Source organism: Zonotrichia leucophrys, chromosome 12 (genome assembly GCF_028769735.1).
Source record: "Zonotrichia leucophrys gambelii isolate GWCS_2022_RI chromosome 12, RI_Zleu_2.0, whole genome shotgun sequence".
Taxonomy (NCBI): Eukaryota; Metazoa; Chordata; class Aves; order Passeriformes; family Passerellidae; genus Zonotrichia; species Zonotrichia leucophrys.
The window spans coordinates 314,424-326,738 of record NC_088182.1 but is presented as its reverse complement, the minus strand read 5'-3'; the positions used below and the strand labels follow the sequence as shown (position 1 = coordinate 326,738).

General features: G+C 54.4%; 1 protein-coding gene across 2 annotated transcripts in view; it reads right to left on the bottom strand.

The window, feature by feature from the left end:
• The window catches only part of PLXND1 (plexin D1), a 66,906-nt gene that overhangs the window by 28,317 nt on the left and 26,274 nt on the right, over positions 1-12,315 (bottom strand). For both annotated transcript variants that reach the window (XM_064724513.1, XM_064724514.1), the window contains exons 10-17: positions 10,625-10,714; positions 9,719-9,812; positions 6,878-7,041; positions 5,959-6,110; positions 5,743-5,842; positions 2,575-2,714; positions 2,083-2,250; positions 93-183 (exon numbers count right to left, since the gene is read on the bottom strand). In XM_064724513.1, coding sequence (XP_064580583.1) covers positions 93-183; positions 2,083-2,250; positions 2,575-2,714; positions 5,743-5,842; positions 5,959-6,110; positions 6,878-7,041; positions 9,719-9,812; positions 10,625-10,714 — 999 coding nt within the window. The remainder of the gene's footprint in view (positions 1-92; positions 184-2,082; positions 2,251-2,574; positions 2,715-5,742; positions 5,843-5,958; positions 6,111-6,877; positions 7,042-9,718; positions 9,813-10,624; positions 10,715-12,315) is intronic.

The window sequence follows — 12,315 nt, the reverse complement described above, 5'->3', positions numbered from 1 at the left end:
CCACACGGGGCACAGCCGGCCCACACGGGGCACAGCCCTGCCCATGGGGCACAGCCCTGCCCACACGGGGCACAGCCGGCCCATACACCCACCGTGTGCTCCCTGCCGATGCCACGCACAGCCATGGACACGTTCTGCACCAGCCCAAAGCCTCTGCCTTCCAGCGTGATGATCCTGCCCCCGCTGCCACAAGGGAAGAAAGAGAGGCTGACTGCAGAGGACAGTGCAGCAGTGGGATGCGAGGGCTGCATCTTCCTCCCGTCATTTTCTCAGAGATGTTTCCAAACTGCCTGAGCAGAAAATGTGACCCAACGGCCAAAGTCTTCTACTTATAGCACAAGTAGGAAGCTACCTACACAGCTACCACAATGTCACGGAAGAAAGGAAGGAAGGAGGAGCAGATGCTCTGGTGGAAAGGGGGGAGCCTCTTCCAGCATCAGTGAGCTGTCCCCCTTCCTTCCCACTGTCCAGAAGAGCAGCCTCTGCATGCCAGGGTATGCAGCAGGCATCCTGGCCACTGGCCATGGAAGTGACCTGTAAAGTGATGGCCAGGACACATCCCCTGCCCTTGCCCCCCTTGCCCCTGCCCTGCAGCAACCCACACAGAACTGTGAGACTTGGAGAGGGAAACATCCTTCATCCTACATCTTCCAGGAAGTTATGATTTAGATCAAAATGTGAAAATTGCTGTGTTTTGAATCTGCTTGGGGGGAATGCAACACATGAGCTTCCCACTGTGCAGTCAACTAACAAGATTAATGAGCAGCCCCAATGTGCACAAGGCAGAGCAAGGGCTGGAGAACCATCACCACTCATCTGCACCCTAGATCAACCTTCCCCATATCACATTTGACTTTCTTGGAGTATTTGCCAGGGAACAGGCAAGACTCAGAAGTCCTGTTATCTGAAGAGCACTCCAGGCACAGTGACTTTGGGCACGAGGCCCCAGGGTTCTCTGAAGCCTGGGGATATCACTAGGAAGTTATGACCCAAGTTTCTCGCTAGCCTGTCACATCTGCAGACTAGTGTACAATTTTGCATTGGCTTTGATTTTGGTTATATGGATTATTTTATCAATATGGTAAGAGAAATCAGAACCAGCTAAATTTTTACACAAGTTATTGGCACCTCATGGTCAATAGTCCAGCAAGGTGCTGAAGCAGTCAGACTGCAAGAGCCACGCCAGAGGCTGGAGAGAGCCTGCAGTTGCCATCCTCATTCTCTGAAATTTGGGAACGGCTCTAAGTACCAAGGAAGCAGACTAAGGTGACTGAGGAACACCCCAGTGGTTTCCTTTGTGACTGCAGGCAGGACATTCTTCCCTTGTCTCTTTTTAGACACTGCTCTAGCCGCTCAGCAGTCGGAAGCCTGGCTGAGTCATGGCTCTGCCTTTGCCCTAGCATTCCCACAGCCTGCAGCCTTGGCATTGTGCTTGGGAACAGAGAGGCAGCTTTGTTCCAAGAGGGTCAGACCACCAGAGCCTGCTCCTGCTCGGCCCTGGCTGTGCTTTCAGCGATGTCCTGCTGCCCTCCCAGATTTCCTGGTCAGCCCTGGGTTTTTCAGCCTCCACAGGTGAGGAGGGTGGTTATTTCACTATGGTATCCAAATGAACACAAGTCTGAGAACTCCACTGAGATGTGAAACTAAAAGCAACACACTTTAAAAATTAAATACTGTGACCTCGGGGAAGGTTGAAATCCAAAATTACAAATCTCATCCTCCAGCAGTTTTACTGCCAAGAAAAATCCTCAGGGTCTCATAGAGCCCCCACCTGGGCCTCCCCAAAACACTCATGAGGTGTGTTACCAAGGCTGTATTTTTACCAACAATACCACAGTATTGTTACCAAGGCTGACATTTTCCCACTTGTAAATGCATCAAAATAAGCTATGTACAGTCCTGGTGTATGACATTTCTTCTTCTCCTGTGCTGGGGTTACCCTGGAGCACCCCAAGAGCAAGCTGAGGTGCCCTCATACCTGTCCAGCCCAGGGCTGAGAAGCCCCTTACTCCTGGCAGGACCCTCTCCCCTTGGAACTCACCCCCTCTTTCCCAAGCTGCCTCAGCTAGGGCAGGATCTCACCTGATCTGGCTCTTTTTGGGGTTGATGTCCGATATAACCGGGTTCTTCTCATACTTGAAAGTGATGTTGTGGCTGGCACAGGACTTGTTCTCGAACTGCACGCAGACTGGCACGGCCGCGGTGAGCTCCGCGGCGGGCATGGTGCAGGTGATGCTGCTGTCCGTGCGGCTGCGGGGACAGAGGGTGAGCGGCAGCCTGGCCTCACACACACCCTGACAGGCAGCTGGCAGCCCCCATGACAGGTGACATGCTGGCTGGCATGTCACTCGCTCCAGTGCCACGCCACCCAGCTGCTCCTGCAGGCCTGCTGAGGGCAGCTCCTGCTCAGCCCCCGGCGCTGGGCCCGAGCACACTGAGGGAAGGGCAGGCAGGGGATGCCATGCCAGCATGCAGTGGTGTCCCCCACCAAAACCCTCGCTCTGCCTGACTTCTTGGGGGACAATACCAACCTCTCATCACTACCCCAGTGCCAGCCCCCAGCCCTGCTCCCACCTGAGGTCCGTGCACTGCTTGGAGGAGTTGATGAGGACACGGAGCTCTGAGCCGACATCCAGCCTGCTGCCTCTGATGGTCACTCTTGTTCCTCCTGCCTTCGGGCCATTCAGAGGAGCTATGGACTGCACCACGGGAAGCTAAAAACAGAGGGGAAATCTGTTTTCTAGCCTGGTAAATCTGCAGCTGGATATTCCACACTGTACATGGGAATTGATTCAGAAGTTCAAGTAAGAGTTCCAGCACTGTAAGGCTCAAACAGCAGCACAGCAAAAGCTTTTGCTGGCAAGATTTCAGAAAAAGAGAAGCAATACAAACGCTAAGGAGTAAGATCAAATAAAACCTCTGTGACTCTCAGTGGTCCCTAAATACTCACTGTAAATGAAACATGGGGCCAAACAGGAGCCCAGGATCTCACCATTCCCTTCAGATTTCCAGCAGGAGGTCCAGAGCCAGTGACAGCACAAAGTCCATCAATAAAAGGAAATTTCTCACTCATTACTTCCCTCACCATCTCAGCCCTTCTAGATCCATGTCCTCCTAAATGCAAGGATAATGTTAAAGCCCCACTGGACGACGGCCTTGAGATCAGTAAAATGGCCACCTGGGTTTAGATAATTGAATATCAGACCCCTGCTAAGGAAGCTTCAAATCTGCATCTCTTGAGGCAACAGGAACTGAGGGGGAAGTTACTTTGCCTCTTGCCATTTGCAGCATAAATTAGCGTGTATGTTATCTGTGTTTGCAGCCCCTGGAAATCTTCCTGAGATTCATGAGCTGGAGGCTTTGATAACTCACGTGGCACTGAGCCCTCTTGTCTGCTCACAGGCACCCCAGGAGAGGCTGCTGGCAACATCCCTGCTCCGTTTGAGCCATTTGAGCAGGATGGCCAGGGCAGAGCAAATCATGATCCTGAGACCCTTCCACAGGGCACTGGTGGCTCCCTCTCAGACAGACCCACCCCAGCCCATCCCTCGCTCGTGCAGAGCAGACCCTCGGCCCTTGCAGGTGGGCAGTGCAGTGCAGGCTGAGCCTGCTGTTAATGCCTTGCCTGGCAGTCTCTGCCACACAAACCCGGGTGTTAACATCTACCCTTGCTCTTGTCCTACACTCAGATGGCTTTGCTCCTCTATTGACATTTCCTCTGTCAGTTCTGACCGTCACCCATTTCCACCAGATCTGTTTTGCTAATTTCTATTTCTCTGGTGTCTGCAGGCAGCTGTCTCCTGGCCTTGGCCCTTAACCCACATATTCATAAGTACAGCTACAGCATCAGCAGAGAGGATTATTCCTGTTCCCCAAAGCCCTTCCCCTTAGGCAGAGCCAGGGGCTGCTGCTCTTGGTGAACTGCCAGCACCAATCACCTCTATCCCAGCTTTGGCAAATCCAGCTCATCCACAGGCAGCTATAACGTCCTGAAGAAGCCTCTCCCTCCTCCTCAGTACAATTACAGCTGAATTCTGTCTCTTCTAGGCATGTATAATGGGAACTTTGAAAGATGTAGCACACACAGTATGTGGTATTTCATGAAGTACCTTCCTTGGAAGGACAGTTCTGAAAGGCTTTTAAACTTTTCCAGGCAACTGTACCAATGCCCAAGCTCAGGTCTCACCAAGACCAGCCTTACATGGTATAGGCTGCTCCATTTGCATGCCATCAGATGGGAGAGGAAAACCAAGAAAACAAGAGTGTTGCTTGGTCTGCACATGGTATGAAAGCTGCTTTCAGTGTGACACAGCTCCACTGTGCAGTGTCCCCCCCCAACACGTGTACAAGGCAGAGCACTCCCTCATGTCTGCTCCAAGCTTTGCTAAGACAAACAAGACAGACAGACAGAGACAGACAGAGAGACAGCAGTTTTCTACTGTGCCACCCAAGCAGGAAGGGCTCCTCTCCCTCTCCAGGGAGGAGCCTGCTCCCTAAGCTTGCCCCAGAGCTGCCGGCACAGGGCTGCCATGGACCCAGGCTGAGGTCAGGCTGGGCTTTGTTCAGCATTGGTGCTTCCACAGGTGTTTCCTGAGAGGCTTTTCCTCGCATGTTAGGAGCTGGTGAAGGAGCTGCCCAGCCCTGTTCCACTCTCGGGGCCCCTCTCCCCCCTCTCAGCCAGCAGTGAGGGATGTGCCAGCTCAGCACACACATCCTGAGGATCCCCAAACCAAGGGGGCTGCTGGGATGTGAACCTGGACACCTGGAAACTGTGGAAATGGGATCTGGGAACGCCTGCTGAGACTGGCCTGGCTGTGCCATCGCTCCCCAGCCTCGCCCATGCAGTGTCAGGCCTGGCTCTGCTGGGTGCTGGGGTGTGCCATGCCTGTGCTGGCTGCATGCTCTCAACTCCCTGAACAAACACCCAATCTGTCATTGGCTTCAGGGTGGGAGAATCACACTCCATGATCTGCCCCAAACCCCTCACAATGGCCACCAGGAATCAAAGTGTTTTCTGGGGCTCCAGGTCTCCTCCCAGGCCAGCAACTTGCAGCACAGACTGTCCTGCCCCAGCTGAAGCTGCTGTGGAGGCACAAAGGCTCCAAGCACTGCACGTGCTCTCAGCACCCACCCAGCATGGCTGTCCATGAATACTGTCCAAGAAGAAGGTTCATGTTGGGAAGAGAAAAAATGCATGGATTTCTCTCCAGGTTTATAGAGATAAAAGCTATCTTTGTGAAACAGCACAAAGTTATAAAGGGCTTTTCATTGCACAGTGACATGGGGTTAGCTTCAGTGTAATCCCTACACATTATTTCATGCAAAAACTAACACAATCTCTGCAGCAAAAATATCAGTTCTGAACAATGTGAGTTCATGCAATGTAACTTACACAGCACAAAGGGGCTTCACAAGTCTCAAAAAATCTCACAGGTTGTAACAACACTTCAGCAAAAGAGGTAGAAGAAAACTGAGCTCCTTTTCATAGCAGGAGAATTGCCAATAGAGCTGGAATGCGACAGACCCCTGCAGGAGCTGAGTCTGGGAGCGTGGCTGTGCTGCCAGCATCCTGCTGTGGCCCTGCCACACCCCACACAGGTAACCACAGGTGAGGTGACACCTCAGCAGCTCCTTAAGGACCCCAAGATGTAGTTGTAGATCCTATTTCTCAGCCAGCTGGGGGAGGCATGGGGAGCTGCACACCACTTTAAGGGGCACAGGAATCACCAAAGTAACACTCACCACGTAGGAGTAGCGCTCCCTGGACCTCCCCTCCCGGCTCACGTTGACCGTGACCACGTCTGAGAACGCCTCCGCAGCCTCTCCGGTCTGGCACACCACTCTGTGGAGGGAGGAGGCGGATGGCAGCGGTGAAGGGCAGCAGCAGCTGGCTCTGCCTGGCCCAGGCACATGCAGGGGCACGCAGGGGCCGTGCTCCCTCCCGGCTCCCGCACTCACGTCTCAGAGACGACGTATCTGTGGGGCAGTGGGGCGCAGCGCACGGCGCCCACGCGCACGGCGCCCGCGATGTCGCTGAAGCGCCGGCCCAGGTTCCTCCCGCGGATGGTCAGCAGCGTGCCCCCCTCCAGCGGCCCCCGCAGCGGCTCGATCTGCAGCACCAAGGGGCAGGGCACAAGGTCAGAGCATCACAGCGTCCCACAATGGGCTGGGTTGGAAGAGACCTCAAAGATCATCTACGATTCATGCCATTGGCAGGGACACCTGCCACTAGACCGGGTCAGGGGAGAACCAGGAGCTTCTGGCCTCCATCCCTGAGCCAATCCTGGTGTCCAAGCACCACCTGAGCCCTGTGGTGGTGAAGCAGACAGAATCACTCCTCACACTCCTGCTTGCCCAGTGCACCCAACACCAGAGTCTCCTCGCTCCGGCTTGGCAGAGGAGAAACCACCACACTTCTCTGCTGTGTTGGGCAGTGGGGTTTAGTCAAGGATGACTTCAGCTGCAAACACATCTGGGAAGCAACATGCTTTCTTCCACTGACCAGCTTTGAACCCACTCCTACACCACTGGTTTCACCGGACAGCTGCTGCCCCCATTGCTGTCAGGGGACAGAGTACTGGTCATGGCAACACCCCAGTGCTGCGAGAGGACAGGGGACTGGCCATTACTGTGCTGCTGTTGTTTTTCCCTCTAACATGATGAAGACTGGATCCTGTCACTAGCAAGATGTCCTTGACAGCATAGAAAGCCAGTGAATAATTCAGTGCTGGCCTGGAGCCCATCCCCTGCCAGGGACAATGTGCAGATCCTGCCCTGCTCCAGGCAGCACAGTGCAGCCTGTCCCACCCTTGGCACCACGCGCCACCTCACGCCATGCCACACTGCCAGCACCCTCCATGCTGCCCTCGGGTCTCACCTTGCGGATCTCCGGAGGCGGGCAGGCCTCAGCGACCTGTGGGGGCTCGGTCTGCAGCCTGCAGCTGGAGCTGCTCTCGCTCCAGAGGCAGCGGTGGCCCAGGTCCTCCCTGCCCAGGCACTGGGAGCAGTCGGCACTGCCGGTCGCGCAGTTGTACACCTCCACTGAGCACCAGAGACAAAGACAGCGTGAGCTCCAGGCCTCAGGCTCTCGCAGCTTTGCTTAGCCTGAGGCACTCCACCCCTCCCCGCTCCCACCACCTGCCCGCCACGTGAATCCCAGCAAAATCTGAAACCCAGCGGATGAGCAGAGCACACAGCGAGACAAGGGAGCCCTTGGCTACCATCCTGCAGATTTCCCAGAAGGCCTGGGCGCTTGTTCACACTACAATATAATTTAGCACGTTCTTTTCCTTTTTCTCCCCCTTGAAAAACAAGCAACACCCAAACTTGGAACCTTTTGTCAATTAATGCTACATGTTTCCAACTCTCAGCATCCACATGGGAAGCTGCTTGGCAAAGCTGGCTCCATCCTGCCAGGAAAGCAATCACATTGCTTCCACACTGACAAAAAACGGGGTAGTTTATGCTTTGTACAGTGTTTACAGTTCTTTCCTTCCCCCTGTGACCGCAGACCCCTTTCATTGACTTCTTCTTCCTTCAGATCTGCTCAGCTCAACTTCCATATGTTTTTCTTATACTGCCTTCACATCTCCATTAGCTGGTGCCCTGGGTTACATTTCCTCTCCAGCCTCAAGGCTTCTGCCACTGAAGTGTGGGTATCCATGGAGGTAGCAGTCAGAAATGCTCAGGAAACATGGCTTTCACACCCTTTTCCCCACAGGAGACTTTGCAGCAGCACATAAAGCACAGAAACAGACACATCTGGCACTTCTGCTCACAGGAGCATCTTAAGGCACTTCCTGAGCAACTAATGAGTCCCTCAGCCTCAACGCTCTGCTGTGCTGTGCTAATGAAACTTCATCAGCACCACCACTGCCTGCATCATGCTAACGAAACATCACTGGTACTGGGGGTCTCTCCTATTCTCCACAAATAAAAGCTTATTCCATGTCATCTGCAGTCTCCCCGGGGGATTACACTGGTGGTTTTCCAACCAATAGCAGATCTTGTATTCCTTCAATGGACTATCAAAACAGAGTGTAAAATAAAAGCTAATAAACATTGAAATAACAAACAATAACATCAGTGATTTCATTAAAGACATTTTAAAAGATGCCCATGTTTGTCTGGCAGATCTCTGATGCAAGGCAGCCTCTCTAATGTGACTCACACCAGCCTGAGCAAAGCAAGGAGGAGCCAGAGCAGCACAACAGTCCCGTGGGAACTCCAAATATTCTGGCCAATTCCGATGGATGCAAACATGGCCTATGTAAACGAGCTCCTTCTCCATGCAGGAGGAGGGGAATTCCACCACGCTTTTTCTGCTGTGGCTCCTGCTCCCAGCGCCACCCACACAGAGAACGGAGTCTTCTACACAGCCAGAACCCCATGTCCCACCCCCTCCTCAGGGTTACCACTGTATTGCAAAATTATGCCCTCTTCTTTCTGCAGAGAAACCAGATCTCATGCCTGCCCATGCTGGCATTTCCAGGTATTTTCACTTTGCAAGATAATCCTCCTCCATTGGCAGGGGTTTACCATGGGGAAACCTTTCTATCCTGGTCACTGGTCGCTGGTGCTCGTGTCCTTCTCCCTGTCACAGCTATCCTCCAAAGGAAAGCCCTCTTTGGGCTCTCCTCCTCCTCTGCCCCTCAGATAAATCAGCCCCTTCTGCCACAGCTCTGACCCTGGCGAGAGGCAAATGAGCTCCGCAGGGCTGCTCCAGGCAGAGCCCTTGGCAAGGGCACCTGTGGGCATGCTGCTGTGCCAGCCCCGCTGGGCACGCTGCTGTGCCAGCCCTGCCGGGCACGCTGCTGTGGCTGTGCCAGCCCTGCCGGGCACGCTGCTGTGTCGGGCACGCTGCTGTGCTAGCCCTGCTGGGCACGCTGCTGTGGCTGTGCCAGCCCCACCGGGCACGCTGCTGTGGCTGTGCCAGCCCCGCCGGGCACGCTGCTGTGCTGGGCACGCTGCTGTGGCTGTGCCAGCCCCGCCGAGCACGCTCCTGTGTCGGGCACGCTGCTGTGGCAGCCCCGCCGGGCACACTGCTGTGGCTGTGCCAGCCCCACCGGGCACGCTGCTGTGCCAGCCCCGCTCTGAGCCCAACCCCTGGGCCTGTCCTGCCTGCCCGCCCTGCCTGAGTCTGACTCACTTCGGCTCTGACTGCCGGCCTTCCTCGGTTTGCTGATGTAGCAAGGGCTTTTTTGGGAATCCAGCCACTTTTGCAGAGACAGAGAACAGGCCAGGGGTGAAATGTGCTTACACATTTTATTCCTTCTCAGCAGAGGAAGCAAAGAGAAGGACTCAGTTTTCACAGCATGTGGAACCTCGATGCCATGCTCCTGTGAGAGCTGAGGGAAGAGCCCTGCCCCATCCCTTCTCTCCCCGGGAGGGATTCCTCTCTAGCTCACACCCCGATGGGAGCACCAGGTGAGCTGAGCCGTGCACGCTGGCAGGTGAGACCTGAGCTGCCTGCACTCCTGGGCAGGGTTCGACTCTGGCTGGCACTAACAGGGATGTGTGGGTGCCAGCCTGGGCTCTGGGCTCACGTTCATGGGGGTCACTCTGGGTAAATACACTTTCTGCATGTGCCTGAGAGAAGGAACTGCACTGTGCCCACTGGAGCCACGGTCTCTCTCCTGCAGCCATAAACTCTGCCCAGGTTTGAGAGTCGTTCAAGCCAACCAGATGAGAGAAGCATAAAAATATTTTCAACTCAGACCTGTCATCATCTCTGGACTGTCGATAAATCTGTCTGGTTTGTCCTTCAGCTGGAGGTTCACTGGGAAGCGATGGCTTTTCTCTGATGTGTGGAGCTGCACACAAAAAACAAACAAAACCTTATGAAATTTAGTCAAATAGGAGGTTACATACACACACACCCCCCATGGATTGACCTTTCATGTGAGGCTTCTTTGACCACTGCTCCTCCAGACACAAGAGTGTTATCCTTAGCAGAAGAAGTGGGACAGCTGTTTTAATCATTTTGCTGAAGTCCCAGTAAAGGGCACCAGGACACAGTGCATATCGTGGTGAGCACAGAGCCCTGGGTTGCTGCTATTTTTAGCAGAAATGGACAGGAAAACGAGCAGCCTGGACTGTCTGCACATTCTCAGCGTGGGGCTGTGATACAGGTGATGTGATGGGAAAGTGCTCTTCTCCAGCTTCCACTTGCAATGTTCCTACTGGTGGAAGCCCAAATGGTTGCTGCATTTTGCAGGTGCAGTTTGCCCTCCAACAACCACACTGCGTTCCAGTGAGCATCACAGCATTTTCTCAGGCCAATTCCTTGTTCAAAATAAAAGCTACGGAAATAGCAATCCTGAAAGGTGGCCAAATTTTTTGCCTGAACTAAACTCTTCCCCTTTAGAAAGGTAAACAAGCAGCCCTTTCCCAAGCCCAGGGAGGGCCAAAGCCCTGCACGGAGCTGGGATACAGCACCAGTGACATGTGTGTGCCCGCCAGCATCAGCGCACGCAGAGAGCCCAGAGGGGCAAACGCAGGCGTGAGAGATGGAGGGAAGAGAGCAAGTGGAGTCCCACTGCCAGGTGGGAGGCTGGGGGTGAGACCCTGCCGCCCTCAGACCTGATCCCCAGCCTGGGGGAAGCAGGCTCACCCCTGGACTCACCAGCACGTGCACACACTCCACGGCAGAGGAGTTCACCCAGCGCGCCTCAAACGTCCCGTCTGCCCCAAAATGGCACTCCAGGGCTGTCTCCTAGGAGAGGGAAGACAAGGGCAGAATGGCTGCAAGAACCATTTTGTGCAGTTCTCTGTCTGTCAGTCCATCAGCAGGGGCCATGTCCCACCTTGATTCTGTCACTGCACCTGAACTCTGCCCAAGTCAAACAGGAGATCAGTACCTGACACCAAAGGTGCAGACCAGGAGCTGTGCCTGGCCCACAGCACACACGGACCAGATGTGCCTGGCTGGGCTCTTGTAACCCCAACAACTCCTCTGGGCCGAGGTCTGTGCAACTCATGCTGCAGCACAGACTGGGAGCCAACATTGTCCCAGGCCACCTTCCCCAAACCAGCCCAAACCAGTCGGTGATTTGGGCTCAAAGTCACCTTCCTCCTCCTCCTCCCAACAACTACACTGAGCAAATCTCTAATTCAAACAAGGACCCAGCCAAGAACAGGTTCAAAGACAGACTTCTGTGCTGTTGTCCTGATAACACAAGGATGATATCCTGCACCAAATTATTGCCGTGCCCGCATCCTGCAGGAAAAAAATCCTATCTCCAAGCAGTTGATGCTACACCACTACTGAGGTCTAACTACCCTTTGAAAACTGGCAGATCTGATAAAAGACATGGAAGGAAGCAGCAGGCTGCGGGCAGGCAGTGCTGGCTGAGCAAACACCCAGGCAGAACCTCGCCCAGTGCATCACCTGCGCCCAAGCAGCTCTGGCTCTGCAGGCTGCCCCCAGCCCTGGCCCCATGCCCTGCTGCAGCCAAGGGGCTGGGCACACGGCTCTGGGGCTCCCAGCTTCAGCAGCACTCGCCAGTTCCTCCAGAGAGGGAAGCAGAAGAAATCCTGCCCAGCAGCCTGGGACAATGAGCAGAAGGTGATGGAAGGAAGTCACACTGCCAGAGCCTCTCCTGCTGCCCCTTTCCTGCTGACTCCATTTCCTGTGGGTTCCATGCACTATTGCTTCCTCCTCAGCCACCTCCAGCATCCAGACAGGAAGAAGGATTTCTCACCCTGTTTTGCTGATTGCAGAGGTCACAGCCTCCTTCCTGGAGGCTGGAGCTGTGCAGGAAAAGGCCACCCCATAGAGGCACGAGGGTCTGCTCTGCCCTGCGCTGAGGGCAAGGAGGCACGGTGGGAGTGGTGCCTCCACAGCACCCTCCAGCACGCCAGAACAGCTCCACCAGCACTTCCAGAATTCTCCTCTGCTGAAGAACAAGGAGCCACTTGGCTGCCCAGGATGCTGGAATCATCAGCAGGGGCAAGGCAAACCTGGCCCCATGAGCCCTGCTGTTCTGAGCCAAAATTACTCAGGGCAGCTCTCTACAAACACCAGGGCTTACTCAAGCACCTTCCCAGTGCTCAGCCTCTTTGCCCCAAATTCCTCTGGTCCTGTCTGGCATGCAGCACATCTCTAAAGGCAACATTTGATGTCCACTCCCGCTTTTTGCTGTTAGAATTAGCATGTCAGAAAATTTCACAAAAATACTTTTTCACATCAAACAAGCTCTGTAGTGATGTCCTGAAAGACATTTTCACAGCAAATGGGCTCTGAAAATCTGAAGTTAAACAATGCTTCCATGCTGTACTCAAACACTGTGGCTCAGACAGGGCTCCCTGCCCCTC